Source organism: Myiozetetes cayanensis, unplaced genomic scaffold (genome assembly GCF_022539395.1).
Source record: "Myiozetetes cayanensis isolate MyiCay16 unplaced genomic scaffold, myiCay2020 scf3, whole genome shotgun sequence".
Classification (NCBI taxonomy): Eukaryota; Metazoa; Chordata; class Aves; order Passeriformes; family Tyrannidae; genus Myiozetetes; species Myiozetetes cayanensis.
The window spans coordinates 35,684,499-35,712,491 of NW_026087521.1; the positions used below are offsets into that span (position 1 = coordinate 35,684,499).

The window sequence follows — 27,993 nt, forward strand, 5'->3', positions numbered from 1 at the left end:
TTTTCCCTCTTCATAAAACAGTAACCTAATTCATATGGACTTTTCTGAAGATTAAGTAAAGAGGGTTGATTGCATCATCCTAAGTACAAATATCATTTTCTTTGAGATGATATGCAACCTTAAAAATCTTTAAAACATATTTATTTACTTCTTGTACTCTGCCTTCTGAAATTATGATCATAACCATTACATGATTACGGATGATAGAATTATACAGTCCATAGTTAGAGCTATGTCACATATGGCTCCTACAGAACGGCTAACAAATCAGATTTGTCTCAAATAATTTGAAATTTACAGGAGTGAACACATGGCCAAGGCATGCCTCTGGCATTTACAGAGTTACATATTACAAAGAAGAAACACTCTACCAGTATGTGCCTTAGAAGGTAGAATTATTAAATTCTTTTTATTCAAATATTTAATGGTTTTTCTAACAAAAACTTATTTACCCATCAGTTCTCTCAGTACAGGAAGCTCGGATTAGGCAGTAACTTAATATATCACAGCAATATTTTTGCATAAAACAATTTTGAAAATGGCATTTATAAGCCTATTTTAGAAGACATATTTGAAAGTTGTTTTTCATGGCTCTCAAGACTGGTACTTCAAATCTGAATTTCAATTCAGAAATTTAACTGTAATTTAGGATCTATTCATATACTATTGTTTTTAACTAGAATTTTAATTAAAGACCTAGTCATTCACTGAAATACACAGTTACACTGGTGCACAGATATTTGGAGAGTTACGAACTTAAAATGTATTTTATCTGAAATCAGGAAAGACACGACTCTACCATCTTTTGTCATTGAGCAGTTCTCAGTCACAGAAATAGTTTTACTGAGAACCATAAAGAATATAACATGAAAGGACCAACAGGTGCATGTGTTATCCCAAATTTACAATGTCAAGCATGCTGACTGGTTGTATAGTGTTATGTGATGCTCCGTGTACATATGTATTTAAAAAAAAAACCCGTAACAAACTGTAATTGTAAATATTAACGTGAACCAAATATGCAAACTTGTGCCTACTAACATCTGTAATCTCAGGTTTGCAGTGGAAAATTAGTCTGTAGCTCAGAGTTGATAAATGGTGTTATCAGTTTTTTCTTTCTTTCCTATTCTACTAAAATATCACAACTGTCCCCACCGTGTGTGTTTGCATGTCTGTGTATACCTATCTTATAAAGTGCACATGTGACTGTATTGTGCATTGTTTTGGATGATCTATTTTAGTTCTGCTCTACAGGATTAAATACTTGCTGTTTTGGTAACCCATAAATCAAAATTTCTTGAGTAAAGAGAGTCTACTTTAGTGGTCTAATGTGGATTGTAGTACCAGTATTCCACACATTATTATATTTCACATCTCTGCATCCATAAGGGAACTAAAAGCTGCTTTTCTACCCAACGATTCACAAAGGTGAATCTGGTGTTACTTGAGAGTTTAGGCCATCTTGGTGACCTGCACTATTATTCTACTGGAACATCAAACTTCCAAACAACACGGACTGTGATTTTAATGTCATATTACATACTCCAAAGGCTAAATGCAGTTAGGGATTTGATCCTCTCCAACCCTTCACATTACTACTGCAACTACAGTATACATTATTTATCGCTTTCACCTTGAGCTCTTAATCATAAAAGTTTACACACAAAATTTAACAAAATATTTTGAATTTTATGCACTTAGCTACTCAAGCCCTTTGTATAAGAAACTTGATGAAAATTGACCTCAGAACTGGTGCGTGAAGATTTTAACAGGATTGAATCTGAGCAAAAAGCTAGTTTCTGAACTAGGTACATAAACAAATCTGAAACTTTTTCTGTCTGCATTTATTGTATCAAGATGATATAGATGTTCAAACCTCATTTTGCAAAAGATAAACACAGGAGATGGGATTCCTCTCCCTTCAACCAACTAAACTTCAAGTTCCTGGTTTAATCTAGCTTCCTTTGATAGTCAGCGGAGAAAGCTGGGCACCTTCAAAGGGCACCCTCACCCATCTTCCTCAGATAAAGAACTCAGAAAGGGAACCTCACTGAGTACCAAGGTCAAACGTCATATTTTTAGATGGCCCATGAGAGCTCAGTTCTGCTACCGTTGAAATCAGTGGGAATTTTGTTTACAATATGGTTGAACATATGGCTTATACTTACATATTCACAGGACAATTTCCAGAAATACATGCCTATGGACACTCAGGCTCAGTAGATCATAAACTCAAATTACTGACATCAGAGCTTCAAGAAAACTGGTCTAAAATGCTGCCCCTAGTGGAAACATACAGAGGAATAATTCTCCCTCATTCTGCATCAAAAAGTTTAGTCTGGACAGTACAATATGGGTTGCTGACAGGCATAACAAAACCGTTCTTTAGAAAAAAAAAATGACAAAGTTTGGATTTTGTGTATTTTACACCATCAAGCAATGCAACTCGTGATTGAATCAAGGGAAGCAAGGAACCACAGAGCAATATGAGTACCTCTTTCTGCAGGAAACCTTCATGGTTCTTCTATTCTTATTTCTTGCTTTTCACTGATCTCTGCTATCCAAAATCCAAACGCAAACCTCACTTTAACTATGGTCCACTAATCTGCAGTATTTCAATTTAAATCAGACTTTTCACTTTGATGTCAGCTATGTAATATGACTAATCATCAGTTGCTTTCAATCACTTTCACCTTACAGCCTTCCAAAATCTATTCAGTGATAAAAAATTAATAAATGGCATGTACAACTTCTGTCTAAATGATTATGCATTAATCAAAATATGTTCTAAAGTGGTATCTTTTTCTCTACTTCTATGTAAGTGTTCAATAATAGAACGTTACTGTACAGAAATGATGATGATTTGTACCCATCACTGATAACGGTTGATCTATTCTTTCGATTTTTACATTACAAGTCATCAATATTAAAAACAGTTGGCATGATGCACAACACTGATTTAAATCACTGTCTGCAGAGAAACCATTTTTCATTTTTACCAAGTGATGTGACTTGTGCTTAATGTGTAGCTATCACACAGCAGACTTGCCACTAGTGTTTTTTTAACATGAGTTACTAAAGCAAATTAATGGAGTGTATTTAGTGCATTTGTACAGTTCATACAGGGTAAAAGCTTTGACAGAAAGTGATGTCTGTGAACGGGTAATTGTTAAGTATTTGGTTGCTGTAATCTTCAGTACTAATACTGCAAAGTACTTCTCTGAAACTAACACTTTGGGAGCAAATCAGGGAGATATTTAATGATGGACCTCCTTTAAAGACATCTCTGTCTGGGGTCTTGAACTACCACCATCAAGAGGTTGGATAATGTTATATTTCATCATTATTAAAAAAAACCAAACACTGATACAGGTAGAAAGAGTTCAGTTCTGTCACTGCAGCTGTTGGCTCTATGCTGTCCATTGCTTCACAGCTGAATTGCTCACATGCACACACAAACACAAATACAGCAAGGGAGCTTTCCTTGGCAGCACTCTGTCAGACTACTGGCACATTTTTACAGCCAGTCACAGATCTGACACTGTAAGTGCTCTGCACACAACTGTACATCATAACACCTCACCAGTGACATCCAAGGAAAAGATAGAAGCAAGAAGTTTCAGCCTTTCTGACTTTTAAATTGTGGTTGGACAAAATAAAAGCATGGAAATGGGCTTAAACAGTAAGTTGTCCTTAAAGAGGATCTACCTGCTATGAAATAGACTGTATTTTAAACACAGTAAATAACCTGTCATTTGAGTAACTACGAAGACAATGGGATTGCATGAACACAAAGAATGTTATGGTCTAATACTTCTTAAAGCATTCTTCTGACCAAGTCTCCTCATAGCACCCTCTCATTTCAAACCTGCTGGGTTAACTGTTGGCAGCGTTTTCTTCTAGCAGTGGGCTAAAGAGAACCCAAGCGCAGGGCTGCTGTATTCAGCAAACACTGTCCGTTTGCCGTAGCTGTAAATGCATCGCTCACCTCCTCTTGGAGCAGGGCGAAACAAGGGGACGGGAAGGAAAAGCCCGGCGTCCCTCCCTGCGCACCTGCCGCGCCCGTACCTGTCTGCACGGAGATGTTGAGAGCCTCCCCGCCGGCGAGCGGCTCGATGCGGAGGTGGTACCAGGTCCCGGCCTGGAGGCCCTGCAGGGTGCAGCCGTAGGTCCCGTTGCCCGCGGGGGTGGGCAGGCAGCCGGCTGCCTCCCCGTCCTCGGAGAGCCCGCTCAGGCTGAAGTTGCAGGCGCTGCCCGCGGTGCCCCAGCGCAGCCGGACGCTCTGCCCGAAGACGCGCTGCTCCGTCAGGTTCGCGCTGCATCCTGCCTGCTCCGGCGCGGCCTGCGGAGAGCGGGGAGAGCTCTGAGACACCCGCCGGCGCCCCCCGGGCTCAGCCCCCAGCCCCGTCCCCGAGCTGTGCCGGTCCGGCGCAAACCCACCCGTATGCCTCGAGCTGCGACCTGCGAAGGGAGACCCTGCACCGCCCCCCTCCTCCCGGCCGCTCACCTTGGTCAGGGCCAGCGCCGTCCACAGGGCGAATCCCGCTCCATAGCTCAGCATCGCCGACAGTTTTTAACCCCGAAAACCCTCGCGGGGAGGGGAATCAGAGAAGGGACGGTGGGGTGGGGTGGGGGGGTCCGAAGAAGCGAAGTGGCGGCGGCGGGCCCCGGGGGCCCCCGCTCCCCGCCGGGCTCCGAGCCCTGTGCCGGGCCGCCCGCCTGCTGCATGCGCTCGGGGCTGCCCCGGCCGCCGAGCCGCCTCCCTGACACCGGCCTGGGTGGGGGGGCTGCCCGCCCGCGGCTGAGGAGGAGCGGGGAGGCGGGGGAGGCGGCCGCCGCTTCCCACGCTGCCATTCTGACCCGGGCTGACTCTGCCGGAGCCCTTCCCGCCGACTTCCGCAATCAAGAGGCGATTTCCTCACGTCTCGCTGCGGGGGGCGAAGCGCGGCGATCCGGGACCTGCCGCCCACCGGGCAGCCGATCGGCCCCGGGGTGCCGCCCCTCGCTCCTTATGGATCCCACCTTCCTCCCGGCTCCTCTCCCACCCCACCTCCCTTCCTTCCTCAGTGCTTCCTCTGCATGCTGCCTCTCCCCTGGGTCTTGTCTTCCCAAGCGTTCCTCCAGGCGCATGGGGGCCCCTCGGCCCCCCAGGCGGTGCCGTTGTTGCTTAGGGGCGGCACTCTCGCCTAATGCTGGCTGCACCTCACTTGACGCTGCCTTGCATTGTCTCACGGTTGCACTGCCTCACGACCTCCTCACCTTGCATCTGCCTCCTCACCTTGCATCTGCCTTGTCTCATGCTCGTCTTGCCTCTCAGCTGCCTTGCCTCATGTGCCTCCTCGTCACACCTGCCACTCCTCATGGTCATCGCACACCTGCCTCGCTCCATGGCCACCTCTCCTCCCATGCCTGCTCTCCTCACGCCTGCCACTCTTCACAGCCACCCCACCTCCTAGCCCACCTTCCTCTTGGACTCAACCATCACATTCCAGCTCCTGTATCCCCAAACACTGATGTTTTTAGGGGTTAGCCATGGACCACCAAGGCCTCCATGCTCTCCCTGGCCCTATGGCATTGCGAACAGAGGCCTTGTGTCCAGGAGAGTCCCAGCAGAGCCTGACACTGAGATGCTACCTGCAGCAGAAGAGTAGTCTGTCTGTGAGCAGTCATCTCAGCTTTTTGTTTTGTTCTGCATCAACTTGTGTCCTTGAAACAATTCCTTCCCACATTCCCCAAATAACTCCCAAGCTAAAATTACACACACCATGGAAAGCAAGAAAGTTTCTCTGTTTTCACACTGCACCAAAAAAGCTGTGCGCAACTCCAAGTTGGCTGCTGCAAAAACGGAAACTTGCCATTTCTGCCATGTATACTTATTTCCTCCTTGTTCAGGTTTCAGCATCTTAAAAATCATATATATATATGTATGTAGGGTGAGGGAGAAGAAATGTAACCAGAAGTGTTTTGCACGTTCAGATATTCAAATAGCAGCCATGGAGTGAATTTAGGATTGCATAAAGGGGAAGGAATTTGACATTTATTTTCTTCAATGGGAATGACACATTTCTCTGTCTTCCTGTATTGCATGATGCATGTGGGATTTTAACTTTTAAATGCAATACCTCAAGCAAATTCAACACTGTCTCTATCACTTTTGCCCCATTTTAAGGAGAAAAAGATTCTAGGTTTACAGGCGCTAGTCTACCTTTTAGGGGAGCTGCTGCTCTAGGATTTTTCTGGGCAATCAGTCTGTCAAACAAGATACAAATGTCTGAAAAACCTTAGCTCTCCTTCTTCTGTTCTGAAACCAAACGTCTGAGTACTCAAAGAGTGTTACCCACACTTACAGAAAATTTCATCTGTCCCAGTGGAGCTCCATGGTCCTAGGTACATGGTACTGAAAATGCTGAGCTCTATCCTACAAAGCTTAGGATGATTATTAACTTTATGAATGTCACTTTAAGTGATAATATAAATATGTGTTGATTATTATGCCATTCTCAAGTCCATCACAGAACACAATCTCCCTCAGAAGAGATGTTTTACATACTTCAGACAGGAGGAGGGACCAAGCCCCAAAGACCTAGCACAGGGGTAAACATACCATTGATGAGAAACACAAGGTGGGTTTCTTAGACCTGAACTGGTATTCAAATTACATAGATGTCTGGTAATCATTCAAGGTGAGAGAGTTTTACAGTGTGATTTCATCTTTAGATGATCATGGTTTTTGGACCTAATGGCATAAACCACACCAATATTTTTCCAGCACTAGAGAAGAAGAGATCTGAAGGCTTATTGGGATGTCTGGATTACTTCAAACTCCTCTCTGTAATTATAACATTACAAGTAACTTGCCTTTTCTTCAAAAGCAGAGCTCACATTATTAAAACAAGTTTTGAAAACATCCATAATCTGAATTTGCAGGGAAGATATAATTCGGATATTTAGGTGTAAGTTTTTTAAGCAGATGTAATATGTGAAAGGGGAAAAACATAACACTGCAAACATAAAATTCAGGAAAAAAAAGTGGAACCTACCAGAAGTAAAATTTAAAGACTATTGGAAAGACATATTTGTTTATCTCTTCCAGATAATGTAAGATAATGTGTGGAGGAACATGATGCTACTGCTTCTCACAAGTGCTCATAATTTAGAAGTTCATACTTTATTAGTCTTATTCTTGCTATCATAGGATCTTTATCTTTTTGTATTAGTAGGAAAGGACTGGTTTATTACTGGTTTTGAGACTTCCTTCTGTATGTTATCCAGCAAAAGCTGCTGCAAGGGTAAGGTCTGATACAGATGCCTATGCCAGCACTGAAATAAAACATGACAGGTCCATCATTTAGTGGGGGCAATATATTTATATAGAATAGCCAACATAATGCAAGTAATTATTTCCAGATTGGTATTGGATAAATAGGCTTTTAGTAGATAAGCAGTCACACAGCCTTTAACACTTACTGATCTGTGTGGCAAGCCAAGAAACTAATTAAAAAAGAAAAAAGAACTGGAAGTGAGTTTTGGGAGTTACCGGACGTGTCTCTAATAGCAGGCTCCAAAGTCCCTTTCAGACACTTTCCCAAGGTTTCCTGAGTTGTTTTTTTTTTAACACCAACCTCTCTGTCTCTCTAATCAAGAGGAAATGGGCTTTGCATAGCTTTTGTCATGGATTCAAAGTGCAAGCTGCAGTTTTACTTGAAGTCCAAGGCAGCTCTAAACCAAACATTTTTTTTGATTGAAATGCCACTATTGTCCCCCCAAAACAGGTATGCACACAGCCAAATAATATCAAGGCTTTACTTTTACAAACAAGAGGACCTAGTTTGGGCAAAAGCAGTTCATAGAAGGTATTGTCTTCCTCACAACAATACTCAGCACTCACTGTATGTGTTTTCAAAGTACTGTGTTAAATCCAGTTAATCCTCTAAACGTCCCTGCTAGTTTGACAAAAAATATTTTTGACTCCATTCTAAAGACTGGGAAACAGAGATGGAGGCCACAGATTTTGTGTGTTGATTTATCTGATTGGTATATCTAGATTCAAATGTCCAGAACCAGCTGGAGGCTCCTAGGAAAAGCGATTATTCTTTTTTTCATTGATACATGTATCATCAGAATTCTAGTTTGGAAGTTTTGACCTAAGCAATTGCTCAGTGCAAATGGTGTCATCAGGACGTGAAGTGGGGTAGCAGTAGTTTCTGCAGTTCAACCAGTGCCATTTCTCTAGCTCTGGTTGTATTATTTAGTAAGAGTGCTGGAGGTAGTCTGGCTACTACCAGATTTTATAGGACATTTCCATTTGGAAATAACCAATATTCGGTGCAGGAGGTATACTATATGGACAGAAGGCATGAGGAAATAAGCTCAGCCTGCCTCCAGAATAATCATATTTTACATGGACTGCCTACATCAGCTCTGGAATGGGGTGCAGTGCTTCCATCATCAGCTCAGCCCCTTCCCACCATCAACACTAGAGCAGCAGTGTCAGGGGCCATAAACCATCAAGTTTACAGACTCGGACACTCTCCTCAGCCTTCCCAAATACAAAACACATTTCTTAGTCTTTATCCACAGCAACACACAGTAACTGAAACATGTTTGCCTGCCCCAATACATTGAGAGTAGTGTGGTCTCCTGGAAGGGAAGCACCAGGGAATTTAGGGATTTTCAGTTCTAAACCACTATGTGATGATAGCGATACAGTGACCAATAATGTCGTGCATGCTTTAGCTCTAACTGCCCGTGCACATTTTGCCAATGGTGATTCCAGGTTTACTCTCAGATTACTGAACTGAGTCTTGCAAAAAAGGAAGACTGGAAATTGATTTGGAGGTATTGAATGCCTGTCATTTCTCCTCCTATAGGTGGGGCTGGCAGCCCCATTCCCCTGCTCAGCCAGGGCTGTTTGTGATTCAACAGAGCAGAGATCAAGAAGCACCTGTGTGTCTCCATTCTGCCTGTCACTCAGATAAGCTGGCCATGGCCAAGGCCAGGATTCCTTTTAAGGCAAGTTAAAGCATTCGGATTTCTCTTACTGTGATCTGTAATCAATGCCTGTAATTTTAGGACTCAATTATCCGTAAATAAAGTCATTGCATAAGGTAATTTTTAGTGTGTTATTAGAACTAGACCCTCACACCATGCAACAAACCAGTGACAGAGCCTGAGTCACTGAGAGCAGATACCCAGGCTCCTGTGGCTCCTGCCACATTCATGAGCTTTCCACTGCTCCTCATATCCTGACAAAATCCCTTGAGCTTAGAGATTTTCCCAATGCATTGTGCGTACCAAGATTGGGCTGTAACAGAAGAGGCAGAATTTTTCTGCAGCTATGCTCCTAGTAAAGGACACTGTCAGCATGAACATCAAAACAAAGCATCCCACCAAAAAAAGAACAAAGCTTTCCTGTAGCTGAGTTTTTTTGGGTGGTGTTTTTATTTTTTTGTTTGTTTGGTTGGTTTTGTTTGTGGGGTGTTTTTTTGTTTGGTTTGGTTTTGGGTTTGGTTTTTTATGCCCCCAAAACATCCACCTGTAATAGCTATCAGGCTGCAGAGAGTGGAGGAGGCTTAATAAAAATCAGTAATTATTCTGTCTTACCTCTTCTGTAGTGCTATAGTATTGAAGAGTGGTTGTTGGAATCCAGGCATTCTCTGTAACTGCAGATTTCAAGTCAAAGTAGAGCTTTCCAATGGAATTTTTACTGAAGTGTTCAGTCACATTTCTGAGGAACATCTCTGTGCTACTCTTCAGCATATTTTCAGGTCTAGAAGTAACAGCATTCGAAGAGGGGAATGTAGTTCTACTACTCCATACAGAAGTGTCTGCCTCTTGGAAATCTAAGACAAACAAGGAGAAGTAATTAAAATCAGCTCTACATTTTTATAAACAATTAAGTAGATTCAATAAATGTGGCTGATACAACTTCTAAGTAGTTCAAGTGCACCTGTCAGCTCTATAGGGTTTTTTTGTTTGTTTTTAGTGCAAACATGTATTTTTGCATCAATACCAAAGTCTGTGCAAAACAGAAAAAAAAAATTTCCCTGAACATTCATACCGTTCATTTTAAGGATAATCCATCAGGGATTCTGAAGTGAAGGGAGGTTGTACTTTGTCATCAACAGCACAATGTTTTCACTCAGAGCTTTTTCACTTGCTTGGACCTATTGAATGGCACACAGGATCAGCTTTATGTTGTCTGCCCTCTTCCCCCTTTCTAAGTGCACAGGCCAGATTCTCATCTGCTTTCTGTTGGTGTAAGTTTAAAACATGGCTTTGTTCAGGATAATCTTTCAAGATGATTTATTCAAGATAATTTTTTTTTGTTTGAGATATTTGCCCAAGATAAGTTCCTTGTGCCCACATTCCTTTTGCTTTTAAAAATCAGTCCTGTGCAGAGACCATGCTAGTCCCTGACTGCTGCCTTTCCAAGGCTCAGATAACAATCTATCACTTAACTGAAGTATCTGCAAATATGATGGCGGATTTGCTTTTTCAGTCACGTACCCTTCAGAGAAAGCCAAAGCTGCAATTAAAGCTCAGGAAAGATTTTACTACACATTTTTCCTCCACATTTTCATGGCTCTTCCTCCCCACTGGTATGCATTTAATATCCTTTCTTTGTGGCTGTGAGGGCAGGGTTCAAGCTGTGGTGGCCTCTACATCTGGTAGCATTACATTTCAGCTAAGCAATTGGAATTACACACTGGCCTCATCTCACAAAAAGCTGCCTTGCCACTGCTGTTGCACAGCGAGTGTGCATTGGCTCAGTGCCCAAGACACTTTGTCAGTCCTTGAACTGGGGTCTCCAGCCTGACAAGAACCTTGTTTGCTGCTGAGCCACTGGGCTGGTTGCCATTTGTAACAATTTTAGCTCACAAATTCTCTAAAAACAAAGAAATTATTGGGTTAAATTGCAGCAGAAGCTTTCAAATGCAATTACTTGCTGTGAAATTATGATGTCTTAGCAGGCCAGTGTGTGTTTACCTCTTACCCAAAGGATCAGTAGATGAGCGTCCATGTAATCAACATGATGCTTTTTCTTATATACGTGTAAATACATATATTAACACATTTATATAGAGAAATTTGCAGCATTCTCATTTGCACTGAGAAAGAAAACTGAGATTGTAAACCTTACTATGAGACACTTTCATGCAACTATTTCCTGTGCTTGACATGTACCAGTGCATTCACCGTGGTTCTGGATCTTTCTGAAAAGTGTTGATTTGCTGGAATGGGTTGATACTCAGATTAAATGTTTACCCTTCTTTTATCTAATTGTGCTCAAGCTCTCATCGTCTCCTGCAACAAACCCATTAGCTGACACAAGCCCAGACTTAATCTAAACTCCCTGTCAGTCACTGTTTCTGGGGATCTCCTATTACTCGTGGGTCTCTGAAAGTCTGCAATAGGCAACTAGAAATCCTAGCCCCAAGGACTTGGAGAGAATTAGGCCTGTGCCTCTGTGCCTCCCAGATATCTCTGAGTTCAGTAGGGAGTAGAACCTAATGATAGGAAGATAGCTAAAGAAGAAGTACCTGAGCGGTAAGCAATGGCTCAGGAAAAAAGGCCACAATTGGGTTCCTAAATATAAATTGACACACCCAACTTAAAAAAAAAAATTAAAAAAAAATCTTGGCTTAAATTACAGACAAATATCTGTGATTCCAACAGGAAGGCTTTTGCATTCCAGGGCAATTGTGCTTTAGGAGAGCTGCTCCTCCATAAAAGGGAAGCTGGTGCTGCCAGCAACATTTGTGGGACTCAGCAGCCAGGGGATAACTGGTATTCTTGGTGCAGGAGGCAAGGGGAGAGCTTGACTGTCCTGGAAGTGAAACGCTTGGTCCTCAGGAAAGTTCCACCAGCCCAAGGAGGTACCAGAAACAAGCATTTGGTCACTGCACAACCCAACTTCTCTCGTTAGAGCTTGGGGCTCTTCTGGGTTTTCAGATAAAGAATCTTTTCCAGCAAAGACTGACTACAGTCCCTTACCTGTAATGTATGGATGTGTATAGCACTATGCCATGCTGGAACTTCAGATGTATGTATCAGCATTTCCTATAGATCCTCCAGGACTGACTAATAGGGTTCATATCTGCCCTCACTTCAAGAAAGTCAGAATCCACGTTTATATTCTCTTTCTAAGTAAAACCACTAGTGTGGCCCTAGCAGAAGGACCCTCATAGCCCTTCTTCAATATCAGGCACTTAGAAAAAAAAAAAAAAAAAACCGCATATTATAAGGTCCATGTAAGCAGATTCCTACATAACTTAAATTACAAATTTTTTAACCAGAAGAAACTCACCTCCTGTCTGGACATTAGTATAAAGTACACAGAAATCTCAACAGTGGGATTTTTCAGAAGTGTTTAGCATTGTTCTAGAAGTCTCTTTGGAAATCAGTCATAAAACTGTTCATGGGAACAGAACAGCAGCAGTGACACTGAGGTTGATCACTAGTGGCTAAATGATATACAGTGTGTGAACATAACATTGTAATCACCAGTAGCACACCCAGGAGAAATTATGGCATTCTTGCTAAGTGCATATTTCATCCATGGGGCGAACTGCAAACTGCATCCGTCTGCACAGCAGCAGGCTGCTTACAAGAAAAGGAAGCCCATACATTTTTCATTTATGATTAGCAAGAGCACTGATTAGTTGTCAAGTACTGAGAACTTGAACCACCTACAGTGGTGCCTTCAGACCAAGCTGGCAATGTGCACCTTTCTGAAGTAGCTTGCTTTTCACCAATCTACCTACCTTATTAAAGCACAGTTTCAGAAAACTAAGGCTGAACTGCTAGTGAAACATAAATTAATCAGGTAACTATTGTATAAGAAACAAAATACTCTGTAAGACTGAGTATAACTTACAGTAAGACTTGAAAATAGAAGGGGTTGCTTTAAGGTCCCTTTATTTTTTTAGCTAACTACTTGTAAATAGATGTAAAAATGAACACTATTTAAAGAAAAAACTTCAGATTTCTGTTGTATGTAAGAGTATGACAGAAGAACAAAATCCACTAAATGTCCTTTCTTTGCCATTCAATGCAGACCTTTCAAAAACTGCAAAATTTGTGCTGCTTGAAAGTTTTCTACCTTCTTTATTTGAATGTTGTAGAAGTTAGCAATATTTCTATCTCATGTCAGAGGTCAAATGTCTCCACTCCAGTCTAATCCTGAGCTGCTCTTTTACTTGCTTGTTTTGGAAATGCTGAAGTAGACACTTAGAGGCTCTTGCAGCACCAGCGGTAGCAGAACATCCCAGGTACATCTTTGATGATAACACTACTGCTGTACCAACCCTATTTTTGACACTCTGGATAGTTCCAGCTCACCCTGAAGTGGATTTTTGGTCACTAAAGGACATCTAGGACTGCATGAACTCCATGGATTACATACACATCTACTCGAGAGAGTTCAGAAAGTTACCTCTGTGTGGATACCCAGGGCTTGGTTCAGTTGCCTAAACTTAGTAGAATATGAACTGCCCTCAGGCCCTCTGCTCAGGGCTCTCATAACACCTGTGAGACACCTATGTCCGTCTGGGCTGGCAGTCAGAGATCAGGTGGAATATCCTGGAGCATCTCAAATGACAAAAAGCACCTATGTTGAGACAACTGAAATAGGCCCTTCCTTCAGACACCTACATTTAGATAACTCAAACCCACTCCAGCTGCTACAGAGAAGTTCACACAAAATAAAGGGACAGAATGTAAAAATGGAAAATACCAGTAGGGTTGTCTGGAATTGGCATTTTTGTTTTCCCTTGCAGAAGAAGATGAAATCATAAAGCAGGACTTGCCTTACTCCTGATTGCTCTGGGGAGCTGTTCCTAGTGTTCCGTTATTTCCCTATGAAGGTACCTGAGCTGATTTTTTCTATATTCTTTGTGCTGTGTCTCACTGAGACTTTGAGAATTTACATAACCCAGAGACCTAGGTACACTGCAGATTTCTCCATTTCTTTTTAGAAAATCTAAATCCACATTTATCTTTATCTTGTGATTTTTTTTTTAATGTTGAAATGTTAGGGGTAAATGAGTGTTTGTCAAATGAAAAAAATTTTGTCACAAAAAATGATGAGAAAAATTGGTTATAGCTTCTGTCAGTATGATATTGGATTGTGTACAAGATTTTGTAATTATGTAAGGATTTGATATTGAGGCCTCTCTTTGTCCAGATGAAGCTCAGCAAAAGTGGTCAGCCATATATTTCTTTGACCAAAGAAAGAAGATTCAGTTAATATTTGATATTTCATGGGTTCACATAGATGTTAGCAAACTCTTTTATTTAAAAAATCCTATAAAATAATATTTCAGAGAGATACAAGTGGATTTGAGTGATTTTTTTTTTAGGAAAAATGTTTTGGGTCATCTCAAAGGTGGAATGAAAATATTGATTATCACTGTTCTAATTTATCTTGGAGAAATTTGTAAAAGATACACACAAAAATCCAACGTCTAGTGAACCTATGGATGGATTCTTGCAGCCACTACAAACACTAAAGGTGTGGAAAAATTAAAGTCTAAAGATATTCACATGATCTTAAAAATGGGTAAGAGTTGCTGCCTTTTCTGTGCTTCTGCCACCTTCCTTTGGTGTTCTTCCACCTTCCCAAGAGTCCCAAGGAGACAGATGTGTCTTCCCTTTCCATGTTCTGCAGTTGCTACTGCTGCTCCAGTGGTTTGGAGCGTGCTTGGAGTGTACATTGCTCTGGTATCTTCTGTGCTCCATATCAACCACTGAAGCATCCGTAGAGGGATGTAAACTCAATAAGCTCACGTTCTGATTATGAAGTAGGTAAACTTAAAAGGGGATAAGGGGAAGAGAGAAGTCCACATGAAAGAGAAGATACTGGGCGAGAAACAAGGGTAGAAAAGGAGGAAGGAACAGTGTGAACATCAGATCACACGGCAGACTTTGGCTCATACATAGTATCTCACATTTTGTCTATTTTCAGGTGAAAACAAAACAAGAGAGAGAAAGATGCTCTAGTTGTTATTTGAATTCCTTGTCCTACATGTTTTATATCTTTGTAGATCCCACTTTGGTTCTTAAGTGCTTGGCACATAACGGTAAGTAATAAAACCTTTCTCCTCCACAAAATCAGCTACTGTTTCGAATGTCTTGATATCCACAGCTCTGGGGTTGTCCCTATCATGTACGATATGACAGAAGAGAAATGCAATGAAGAGCATCATATTACAAAACAGTTCATGTCACCTTCTGCATCCAGACTGCTCTACAGGCTGTGTGACAGTCTCTAGATCTCTGCATAACTGCAGCATACAGCTTGGCATTGCGTCTCCCTATATGAAGTCATTCTCCACTTAGTGAATAATTTTTGGTCAGCAGTGATTTTGAGGCGTGTTGGCAATACTCAAGGTGCCACGTAGCTTTGCATCTGTTCTTTAATTGGATATTTTATTGAAATTAACCTACCTGGAACAAAAGAAGCCTGTAAGAATTGCTTACACAAGTCAGGAGTGACATCAGTGTAAGTGTGTCAGCATTAGTGGTGCTCTGGGTGCTTCCCAGACAAGAGGAGGCATTTGTTCTGCAAATGTTATTTACCTGAAACAGTCTTCATCATCCTGCCTTCTACCTCTTCACCTCCCCCATCTTCTCCTCCTCTCTGTTTCCATTCCTGTCCCTTCTCCTGTTTTCTGGGCTTAAAGAAGCTCTGAACCCAACAGTGGGCTAGTGAAAAGAAGGCCTTAGCACTACTGAGACTATTTCTCTCCTGTCCAGAATCTCCTCATGAATTTGATGGGAAGCAAAGTCTTACTTTCTCAAGGGAGATTGATATCTCATGACCCTTCTTAATGTTAGCTGTTTCAGCTGAAGGTCAGATTCAAACATGGGCTTTGTGTGAGAAGGACTGTTGGCTGTTAGATTTAAAATTATCTCTGAGTGAACAGAGATGGGATACATCCCCAAACTGAACCTGATTTCCACAAATGGTCATTTAGGTCAGGACTGTTGCAAAATGTGTACATCCCCAGGCTCAGAAAAATCAGGTTTGACATTTGAGTAAGGTCCAGAATAAAAAGATAGTTGCAGTTGTAGGGTTTGGAGTATGTACACTATCTGGGCTGATAAGATGTTTAGGATGCAATTCACTGAGTTACTCCTATGCCAAAATATAATTATTTTATGAGTACTATGAAAACAGAGGGTAAATTATATCAAAATATGGTGTTAGTCAGGAGTAAAAGATCAGCCATCTCAGCTCCAAAGATTTTGCTCAGTTTTTACTATCTTATCTAAGTATAGACCAAATATGTTATTTTGGGCCAATCCACTGCTGCTTTTACTGAAAACAGATAGACATCCTTGGAAGACTAATTTTGCACATTCAACATTGAAAATTTTGACATGCATATGGATGCTAAGACCAGAACTGGGGGCATTAGATTTTGTTCTTGTAGTATTTATTATTATTATTTCATAAATTATTATCTTTGCACTACTTTCAGTCTTTATGAGTTTCTTACATTCCTGAGGTTCTTAGTAGCTATTGAGGATTATAAAGTTCTGTTGATTTCTCAGTAGAGCTTCTCAGAGCTGTCAAAAATGAGATAAGTGACACACTTAAAAGAGAATTTACAGGCCTGTCTATGGAGATAATTTCAGGAAAATTAAGGTAAATTCATTTAATGACTGAGCACAGTAAATAGATGAGAGGGTGCTTTCATATCTCATGTCAATTTTCTTAGTGCTTATTGGTCTTAAATTGCCTCCTCTCTGATGGATGATTAAGAAAAGGATGTAAGGTTACTTTAACCTTCCTAGGCCACACTTCATCCAGCTATCTAAAGGAAATAACACTGTCTGCATACCTCATCTGAACCATTCACACTGTCTCTGAATAAGCAAGGAGGCCAGGACTAGCCACACAGGACTTCAGATCATTTTGCCTCTTTAATCTCTAACATGTATGGGAGGGCTAGGATGGCATCTTGGTCACTTTTCCATTCCCTTCTCTAAAGGTGAATAGTCCTAATCCTTTGAGTAGAGCTCTCTAAGTGCAAATTTGCTGAAAATAATGATACCTTGCCTTACAAATAGGAGGTTAGAAAGAATGAGGATTTGCTTTAGACATTCTGAAAACTTGGCTACATGAGAAAGTATTAGGTCATAAAACTTTTTTTTTAATCTTGTAAAGGCAAGAATAAACTGTGTATTCCCCAATAAAAAGCTTAAGTCTGTAGGTTGTTCTTATTTAGTATGAAGAATTGCTTAATTCTTCAATGTCAATGGGATTGCCAGGAAGGACTGACAACAGAACACTGAAGGAAGTGTTATTAAGCAGCATTCAAACCATTTTACTTTCCATTTTGCCATGGATATGGAAACTCATAACTACACAGGTATACAGGTATGTGTCTGTAATGTGCACAGACTTATGCTCCTCAAGCTACTATTATAAGAATTTCGGAGATTTTTGATTCAGTTCATTATTTTCAGGATTTTGAGTGTTCTCATTTATATGGCATCTAAGGGCAAAAAGACACCAAGAAAACACACAAATGTGTAAGCCATGTCTGTTCTAATCATGTATTTGGGTTACTCAGAGAAATAATTGTGCATGTGTTTGATTTTTAGATGTCTTTTTGCTCTTGACAGATTGAATCTGGATTTGTATGATAAAATGAATGGGGAGGAGAAGAACTTTTAAACATCCACATTTTTTAAAAGGACTAGGAATTAGTACCCACAATTCTGTTTGGAAATTAAAAAAGGAAATGACACAATAATAGTGAGCTGAGCTTACTCATAAGCACTTTGATCCAAAGATTGGGAGTAGAGAAAAGGAGAGGCATCCTGAAAATATAAAATGGCTTAAAAACTCCACCAATTGTGACAAAGACAGCAATCATCTCAGCAGTTCATTTATAGTTCTCTAAATGATTTTCAACTATGAAAATCATTTTTCTGTATGAATAAAACATCAGAACATTTTACATTTGAGTTAGCATAACAGAGACACTTTTGTTGCCAAAACTTCCAGGATACTTCATTGAAGGAGTAACTCACCTTGCTTTGAGCACAGATTTACATAAACAGGTTTTCCCGTCTCACTGGCTTCTAGCTGCATCCATGTATGAAGGTATTTTTTACTCTGCTTGGCCATTACTTTCTGACCTTGCTTTGTGAGAAAAAGAGAGCTATTTGCCACCTTCAGGAGCCCGTCCTCATGGCAAGTCCACCTAACTGCCTGGGGACAATCAACGATGATGCTGCGAGAGGACAGAGTAGAGCGTGTAGAGATGCTCAGGCACTGGGCAGATTTCACATGCAGGAGCCTGTCATCTGCCATCCACTGCCACTTCTGGTTGAGGTTTGTCATATTGCACTTTTCCATAATGACTCCTCTCTTTTCTGAAAGACACTGCTGTTTCTGGACATGGATAATCAGAAACCCTTCTGGAAAAGCAAAATTCCAGAAAAATACAATAGATTACACATGGGTATTTAACAAAAAACAAATTCTTGATGATTTAAAATACATTGGCAATTAAATCTCTCTTCCTATTTTCGATGTGTTGAACTTTTCATGCAACATTCTATAAGTTGAACCTATTTTAAAAAAACCAACCCAAACACACTAGCCACATGATGCAGTGCTAGGAATGTAAATTATGAGAATGCAAAAAGCAAACCATGGTGGTAAGGTCATTATGGCCTTCATCATATATAAAAATGAAGAAAAAATTAAACCAGATATAAAAGAAAGCCAAGAACTATTTTCTTCAAATACTAATTCTAAATACCTCATTTCCTCTGCTTGAAAGCATACAGAGATCTACACAAGTTCTCAGTATCTTTTTCAGTTTTACAACACAGACATTTTAAAATATAATTTACTGCCTGTAAGTTGTTTTAGTAAAATTCATAGTGTTTCTGAAGAAAACATATAAGAAACATGTAAGAAAACATATTCACAAATCTCTGTGCCTCTCAGTGCCTGTGTCATTACAGGAATGGAGGTTCTTTACTGATAGGAAGTATATCTGTGTTACTGGATTTACTCCAACATCTCTAGCTGTTAGTTTTGTGACCATTCCAATCCATGTAAGGTTAGCTCTCTGTGTCACCACACTTAAAGATCAACACTAGATAATCAAATGAAGAGAACTACAATGCATTCATCAAACCCCCACAAAGTTACAGAATACAGAACTCAAACACAGCCTCCCTACCACATCATGTTTGGGTTTTTCTCTTTTTATAATCTCAGTTACTCAAACATTTCCAGCCTCATTAGTCACAAAGTGCCAAACCAAACATGTATTTATTTCCCTCAGTTGATATTTGTCAACCCCCTGTTTTTACAGACCTAGGTATTTTCTAACTAAGCGTCACAGAAAGCTCCTGTCTCTGAAGTTGCACGAAGTTTAAATAAAAGATAGGAATCTCCCCTTTAAAGAATTTTTCCCAAAACTCATCTCCTGTATTGTCTATCAGGACATCTTCTTAAAAGAAGAAGAAGTATCTCCAGCATAGAAGGAGACGGTTTGTTTTCCTCTGGAAAGAAATCTAAACAGAACTGGCTATGTTGGCCCTGCCCCCCATTCCTCTTGTATGAACCACAGCAAAGAGGTGACTCATTTTTTTTAAGTCACTGGCTGTGCTGGAGGGCTCTGCTCAGTTGCCAGAAAGAGCAATACAGAGGAGGGAAAGGACGGAGAGACACTTACCTGAGAATGTCAAGGCAAGACAGGTAGAAACCAGGACGTGAAATAAAGAATCCATTTTCCCTCTAGCAACTCCCCATGCTTCTCTTAAAAAAACCCACCTCAGATAAGTGAAGCGAAGGCTAGGAAGGAAATGTGCCTTCACAGGGGGAAAAAGTCGGTGACGAGCACTTCCTTCTATTCAATTGTTTTGGGGAGTTTTACAGCACTTTGTCCTTTTATATGATTCTTCAGAGTGTACTAATTGGTTTATTTTGGAAAAATACAAGCAACAGAGATGTTTTCAAACACCTGGGAAATTAATAGAGAATATATTGAATCTCTTTAGACTAAAAGAAAGGAGATTATACTTTTGTGTAATTTGTTGCTTGTGAAACATTACAAGTTTGCAGGTCATCTGGATGTTGCAGGGTAAATATATCCTGTAATATTCTGGGAACAAACACATATTTTTTGTAACTATACATAATCAAGCAAAATATCAATATTGATACTTCTAACTCCACAAGCTCTAAAAGCCAAGTGGAGGGTGGGGGAGGAGGAGGCAAACCTCTGGGATCTGTATCAGGTCTTACAGAAGCTCCCCATGAGGAATCAAATGATGCTGGGTTTGCCTTCCCATCAGGTGGTGCACCTTGCTCCATGTCCATGGGATATTGCTATTGCCTGTGTCCTCTGGATTGGTTCCCAAGAGGTATGAAGCTATGGTGGAGGCCAACCAAATTGTGCTGGGCTGAGCCTGTTTATGGAGGTACAAGAGCGTATGGGGCATTAACTACTGTAGGCAAGAACAGAGACTCCAGTTAATATTTTATATCAAGTTTCATTTATTAGCAGTATGAAGCAAAGTCAACATCACTGCATTAAAAACTCATTATACCCTGTAAACAGACCTTCCAGTGCTGTAAGTCAAAATGCCAACTTTGCATATCTCTTAAAAACAAATTCTTACTGAACAGTAAAGGAAACAGTCATAGCAGCATTTTCTTTCTTGTATAACCTGTCATGGAACAGTCCATATCACTAAAGGTATCTATCTCTTACTGGAAGAGATAGAGCAGATAAACAACATATGCAAAAATTTCTGTATTAATAAAAGACAGACAAATATTTAAAATCCCTACCATTTAATATATGCTACAAAGTTTCTTTTAAAAGTAGAATGACTTACACAATCTACAAATACACTGGATTCTGGTCTGTAGCAGAAGCATGTTCTAAGACAGTCAACAATATAGGGTAAATACAAACACACTGAAGAACAGACATTGTGCTCTGCAACTGCTCCGTAAGACCTACAGCAAATACACATTTAATAGTTAACAGTATGAAGAACATATATTTCCATACAAAATATTAACTGCTTTTGAATATTTTCAAAAACAAGATGTTTAATTTTTTTATTATCTCACCTTTTTTTAAATCCATAACTGAACACTTGCAATTTTAGCAGCAAGAATATTATGTGGCCAAGAAACAAGCTCACCACATAATCAGTAATAGCACTTTACATTACGGTTGACAGTCCATTCACAAGACAGTTTGCAAACGTCGAAGCATTTATACACTTGTTAAACATTTCTTCTGTAGAAGTCCCAGTGTCCATCTGACTGCAGCAGTAGCACATACATACATTCCATGTGGCAGAAATCAGCATTACAGAATTAAACCCACCTTTAGATACATACACAAAATCCGTGTATAGTTTCAGGACAGTACCTTCTTTATAAATCATTTTTGGGAAGCTCACAATACATTCATACATAGTAAGGGTCCAGCAATCTCCATACTTTTGCCAAACCGTCCACAATCCTTTCAGAAGTTGGCCTCAAAGCCGTCTTTCACACTGCAGTAAACTGCTTGAAGAAGCTGCTGGTAGGTAATGAAACAAATTACCTCAAGAGACTGACATTCGGTTTTACTCTCCTTGGCTTCACTGGACAGCTTCTGCAGAAAGTCTGCTTTCATACAGACTCAGTGCATGGTGCACAAATTCATACTGCTCACTGGTCTGAACCATTCCACCCCTGGAAAGGAAACACACTGGGCTGAAATCTTGTTTGTTAAGAATGTAACAACTTCCAGCCCCTGACAGCCCCATGACCACCAGATAATACAAACCCTTTTCTCAATTTTTGGCTTAGAGTTTGCATGCGTAAGTGGGAGATTTGGGTAAGCAGAAGTACTTTCTTCATAGCTTACGCTATCCAGCACATGCCCAGCAAGAAGCATTCCTAGTTCCATCAGAGTAAGAACTAGAGAAGAAAACATCTGGCATCTACATTATTAAAATGTAAATTTCAAATTCAATACATTCAAAGAGAATTTTTCTCAATCACTTGGGCAAAGAAGGCCAGACACGTGGATGTAGCATTACCACTGATGGAGCAAGGAAGTAGTCAGAATCTGGCCTTTCATTTTTGTCCTTTACTAAAAATGTAACCTTTGGTGACCTACAGATCTCCTGTGCAGAGAACAGCTCTTCCTGTCCTCTTTCTAAAGCCTACAATGCATCCTGTCCGAACAGCAGCCACCTAAGAAACTTTACAGCAGTGAATCATTTCACCACCAACAATACAAAAGAGTTTAACTTGACCATAAAAAGGACTAGTTACAGCCAGCTTGGATTAAATGCCTACATTTTATACATTCACCTGATAACAATCCCTTTTTCAGCTCTAAGTATGAGGATCCCATATGTCAGTGAGCTCACCCCCAATGAGCTCAGGCAAATGTAAACGTCCTTTAGTGAACTGCATGTCTATTATGATATGCTATTCCTAGGAACAAAATCACAGGCCCTTAAATGGTTGCATCTGGCACAAAATACGGGAAGCCGTATGAGGAGTGGCTGAGGTCACTTGGTCTGTTCAGCCTGGAGAAGAGGGCACTGCAGTTACAGCTTCCTTGTGAGGGGAAGAGGAGGGGCAGGCACTGATCTCTTCACTCTCATGACCAGTGACAGGACCGAAGGGAATGGCTTGAAGTTGTGTCAAGGGAAGTTTAGGTTAGAAAGAGGTTCTTCGCTCAGGTTGGGCACTGGAACAGGCTCCCCAGAGAAGTGGTCACAGCACCAAGCTTGATAGAATTCAAGAATGGTGTGACTCTTGGGGATGGTCCTGCGCAGGGCTAAGGGTTGGACTCAATGATCCTTGTGGGTCCCTTCTAACTTGGCATATTCTGTGATTCTGTAAAAATGCAGCAGACTCTTAGCTTTGCCAACAAAGACATCCACAGATTCATAACTCTTGGCTGCCTGTTGCCTTCAGCTGCTTGCCTCTGTGCTTGTCCCCTGCCCAGAGATCCAGCTAGAGACTGAAGGTGATGGAAGGGCTTTTGCTCTGGTCCTCTGTGCTGCCTCGTCTCCTTTCTTCCTCATCACTGCTGCGCCCTGCTCTACCCATGCAATCCCTTTCCAGCCAGCTTCCCTCTCTGTCTCCCCCATCGATGTTCCCCCAAGATATTCTCTAAGGGAGTGCATTTCCCAGGTTAGATTAGCTGTGTGGAATGGTTGCAGGAAGGAAACATATTCAGGCAGAAGGACTCAGCAGGAAAGGCAGGTTAAAAGAAGTTTGGCTGCACTAGGCTGTTTGAGGTAGTGATCCTTGCTCCTTCCTCTTCCTTACTTCTGTTGAAGTACGATGCCAAGAAGTCGTGTATAAGACTGGCTTGGGCTGAATCCAGCACTACCCCATTTGCTCTGTGTTAGCAAGCATAGCCAAAATGTTATGATGCTTCTGAACCTTGTATAGGCAAGCCAGTGCACATCTCTGTCAGCTTAAGGGCACTTGAGTCTTATACAGAGGTTCAGACAACTTAGCCTTGTCAGTGCCATTATACATGGGATTCATAGAACCATAGCATCACAGAATTGTTTGGGTTGGAAGGGACCGTCAAGACCACCTAGTTCCAAACCCCTGGCCATGGGCAGGAACACCTTCCACTGAGTCAGAAAGTTGCTCAGAGGCCCATCCAATCCAGCTTTGAACACTTCTAGGGATGGGGTAACCACAACTTCTCCAGGCACCCTCACAGTAAAGAATTTCTTCCCAATACCCAATGTAAATTTACACTCTTTTAGTTTAAAACCATTACCACTCATCCTATCACTACAGACCATGGTAAAAAGGCTTTCTTTGTCTTTCTTATAAACCCCTTCTTATATTGAAAGGCTGCAAAAATATGTCCCTGGATGCTGCTCTTCTCCAGGCTGAACAGCCCCATCTCTCTCAGACTTCCTTCACAGGAGAGGTGTTCCATCCCTCTGACCATTTTCATGGCCCTTCTCTGGATCCACTGTAGAAGGTCCATGCCTTTTTCTGTCCTGGGGACCCCAAAGCTGGATTTCTGGGCTGCAAGTGCACATTGCCGGCTCACATCCAATTTTTCATCTACCACTATCCCCAAGCTCTTCTCTCCTTTGTTGTTCTGCAAGGCTCACTTCTAATAGCAGGGAATTACCTGTGACCCCAAGGCATCAGTTTGTGCAAATAGCTGCGTGGAAGAGAACTTCAGGAGGAAATCTGCTCAGGGAGGGAGGTTTCCTCTCCCATGTCCCTAGTGCCTAGAAGGGATATACCAAGAGTACAGTACCTCTGGGTTTGCAGCCTTCATCCTTTTCCCAACCTGCACTGCCAGCTCCTCTGTGAGCTGTTGGGCTTTCGGCTTCTTTGGGACTATTTGGGCTGGTGCTCAAAAGAAAGCCCCTGGTATCCTGAGGGCTCAGGGACCAGGACCAGCTTTGCTTGGGTAGCACTGGGTGTGTAAAGGGTCCTTTATCCTGCCCTCTGGCTTGCCACTAGTGCAGCTGGATGCAGTCTGCTCCAGAATGAATGTGATGCAGGGTTTGGGATTTTTTTTTTTAACTTGAAGCGATTAGTCAAAGCACTTCAACAATGAATTGATGCACACTGGAAACTCTTTTCATCCTGTCTGAGGAGCCAAGAGCAAAGTTATCGAATGTCATTCCAAGAATGTGCCTTTAAGGTTAAGAATGTGCAAAGTTTCTCGATGTCACAGTAAGTCTTAAAGATGCCTCACATCAAACATTTCCTGTTTCTGTTGCAAAACATAAAAAATGAACTGGGAAAAAAAGCAAGCTGAGCAGACCTGTGTGTCTGTCTTTCTACAAATTCACACAGAGCATGGCCATATTTCTATCCTGGGTCAAGATTTTGACCCATGTTAGCTCAGCATTGACCATTACTGTCAGATTTGTTCACCCCTTAACTTACACTGAACAGCTAAGAAGAAAATGGTACCTGGACAAACCTACCTAGGAACAGCTCTGTCCTGTCTCATTCCCTATTGGAGCCTTATTTAAAACTTTGTTTCCAGGGAGGGTATATAGCTAAACTATTTTGCAGCATAACTTTTTGCCACCATATGCAATTTGTGTGGATGCTTGTTTGGTTTTCACTGAATATCCTGGGTAATAGAAATGTTTTGGTAAGTCACTACAGCGTCACTGTGAGTCCCTCAAGCACAGCTCTTTTCTCCTATTGCTTGGTTCTCTTTGGTAGAAATGTGGGTGTGGACCCATGTGATAAAAAGGTCACACACAGGTGGATATGCCTGAGTGTGCTCATTACATCAGTAAACTGCATTTAGATGGTGAAGCTCTGAGCATGAGTCAGCCTGTCTAGGAACCTATTTGGGATCAGATGTCGTGGATTAAATAGTCAGTGTACCTCTTAGCCAGGCTTCTGGATCCCAGGTGGTCAGATAAAATCATCCTTTTCTGCTGAACTCTCTTTTTTTCTGTTTTCTAAGGGCAATCTGATGCACAAAGAATAAACTGGAGCTTAGCTGCTTGCCAGCACAATGAAGAAGACAACCTCAGCTGCTCCCGCTCTACTCCATTGTTAATGTTGGCCATGCTGGTACGTAAAGTGCCATGCAGCTACGGCCACAGCCAGCTCTTGCAGATAAGTCTAGTGGGCTTTAAGTTCATTTGCCAGCTTCATGACACATGTAAACACTCTGTCTCATACACCACTTGCCAATATCCACCACATCAGGGGAAGCTGATCCTATCGAGCTTTGTCCATGCAACAGTGATACTTGGCTGCTTTATGGACCTGCAGTCTGGTAGGGCTGGCAGTGCTACTGTAGTCTTAGGGGCTTTGAAGCTTTGCTTTAGTAATCCTTGCTATAAACTGACTGCCAGGTGAGTGAGATTCATTCTGCAATATGGCCAGTTAAAAAAAAAAGAAAAGAAAAAAGAGGTTTTGGCAACTGAGTGTTACCCAGAAAAATGTCCTTAAAAATTATAACAGAGACATACTCTTCATCTCAGACAATGCTTGAGGATATGAAGCACTTTAAGCAAGATTTCTGTAGTCTATTTATATAATCTGAAACTTGAAAAAATACAGAAATCTGCAAAAACCCAATCCTTTATAGTGAGCTTTGTGTCACGGAGATTGCTGTTATGAAGGTTTTATTTGGGTCAGATTTCCATTCTCTTTCTAAGTTTATCTAGGATATTAATATGCATAAGAAAGTTCTTTAGTCAGATCCACTCAGTGAAATTGTGTTGTCAGTTATAATGCAGAAAATTTGGCTTATTTTTTTATGCCTGAAATAATGACATTAAAATGAAGCAGCTGAGACCAGAGTTTGCTTCCACTTCTCTACAATGGAGTGTAAAAGCAATAAGAAAAAGGTTATGTCATAATAGAAATACTGAAACAGAGAAGAACACTACAAACCTCTTTTAATAAGGTGAACAGATAATCAGAAAAGAGTGTTGGAAATTTGGAGTTGATAATTTAAAACAGAGTAAGCATTTTTCCCTCAGCATTTCCACCTTATTTGGTTGCTGAGATTTTTAGGTCAGTAACTTCCCCTGGAGAATTTTACACTCCAAGTGGCTCATGTTGCCTGTAAAGATCGCATTACAATCTCTAGTACGATGAAGTAGCATGAGAGGGGAAGGCAGAGGAGGTGATCCATAAACACAGTCAACTATATGGATTCCTGTCCTTCTGGAATTCATGGTTCCAGTACCTTTCAGAGCTCTTCAGAACACAAAAATTCCGTATTGCCCCTCTGACCTAAGCTCTTTTTCAGCATTTGCATTCATATGGATTGTTTCCATTTAAAGAAGAAACGCACGTCAGGAGCAGCTAAGATACTTGCAAGGAGATTATATGACCTGGTACCTACAGCAGGAGAGGAGACTTGTCTATTCTTGGTGCAATCCTGTTTATTTACTTTATAAAAAATCCTGTTTCCCTGAGCAGAATAAGAAAGAAAAGTACAACCAAACCAACAGTTTCCATTGTGTACAATACCCACATCCTCTTTTCCAACACAAATCTCTCTTAAGGCATGGTTTCATAAAACAAAGCACTATGCTACAATGGTGGCTTACACTGTTCCTGCTCCCAAGCTGTGAATTCAGTCAGGGAATTGAACTGACTTAAGAAAACTGTGCAACAAATGCCTTGCTATTTTCTTAGGCTGAGGAAATCTGCCAACTCAATTCGAAAGGACCCCCAGCACAGCTGAGGGAATAGCAACAGCACCAGATTTGCCTTTCTCCAATGCTCAAAGAAACTACACACCCAGTGAGCCTGGATGTCCCTGTCAACCCGGGCTTGAAGATAATCCTTTATCTCCAGATAGCCCTGCATCTCTTGTGTCCTAGTGAGATGATGCATACAGCAGAATGTAAAGCAACATTCAACTGTGAAAAGGGTTTCAGAATCATTACTGAATCATTACTAAATAATTTCAGTAATGATTTCAGAATCATTTCAGAATGACCACTGATTTATGGTTCTTCTGGAACTCACCGATCCACTCGTAGCTGGCAGACAATGCTCAATGCATCTACAACTCCCTCTTCCTTCAACTGCTGACAACCAATGGCCGTGGCAATAAAACATCCAGTTCTGCCTATACCAGCACTGAAAAGAAGGCATATTTAATAGGGGAATGGAATTTACAAATCAAGGAGTTAAGTGCAAAACACTAAATAGATATGAAAACACTAAAAATATGAAACATGGAATTGCTAGAACTCAGAGTTCCTGGGTGCATGACCAGCAAGGCTGACTTCTCAGCTCACTTTCTTAGAGAGAAATGGAAGTGTGCACTGTTCCAGCAGTCTGGTTGTTGTGGGTAATTGTGAGACATTTTTCCAGTTTGCATGCAAGTGTATGGTAAGGAAAACAATCCTCATTAGCACCACAAAGTCCAAGTATTCTCTGGCCCAGTCCAAGCAAATGATGGAGATATGCACATCATTATGGGGGAAAAGCCCACCTAAAGGCAA

General features: G+C 41.2%; 2 protein-coding genes across 4 annotated transcripts in view; both read right to left on the minus strand.

Annotated features, from left to right (window-relative positions):
- PTPRB (protein tyrosine phosphatase receptor type B) overlaps positions 1-19,799 on the minus strand; it is a 63,919-nt gene extending 44,120 nt beyond the window's left edge. For 2 of the 3 annotated variants that reach the window (XM_050324992.1, XM_050324991.1), the window contains exons 1-4: positions 19,713-19,799; positions 18,049-18,438; positions 9,604-9,842; positions 4,069-4,342 (exon numbers count right to left, since the gene is read on the minus strand). In XM_050324992.1, coding sequence (XP_050180949.1) covers positions 4,069-4,342; positions 9,604-9,842; positions 18,049-18,438; positions 19,713-19,767 — 958 coding nt within the window. In that variant the 5' untranslated portion in view covers positions 19,768-19,799. Of the gene's footprint in view, positions 1-4,068; positions 4,343-4,507; positions 4,707-9,603; positions 9,843-18,048; positions 18,439-19,712 lie in introns of those variants that run through there. The other variant, XM_050324993.1, reaches the window with a different exon arrangement.
- Positions 19,800-20,516: 717 nt separating this feature from the next.
- PTPRR (protein tyrosine phosphatase receptor type R) overlaps positions 20,517-27,993 on the minus strand; it is a 142,410-nt gene continuing 134,933 nt past the window's right edge. The window contains exons 13-14 of the mRNA XM_050324996.1: positions 27,512-27,625; positions 20,517-21,736 (exon numbers count right to left, since the gene is read on the minus strand). Coding sequence (XP_050180953.1) covers positions 21,643-21,736; positions 27,512-27,625 — 208 coding nt within the window. The 3' untranslated portion in view covers positions 20,517-21,642. The remainder of the gene's footprint in view (positions 21,737-27,511; positions 27,626-27,993) is intronic.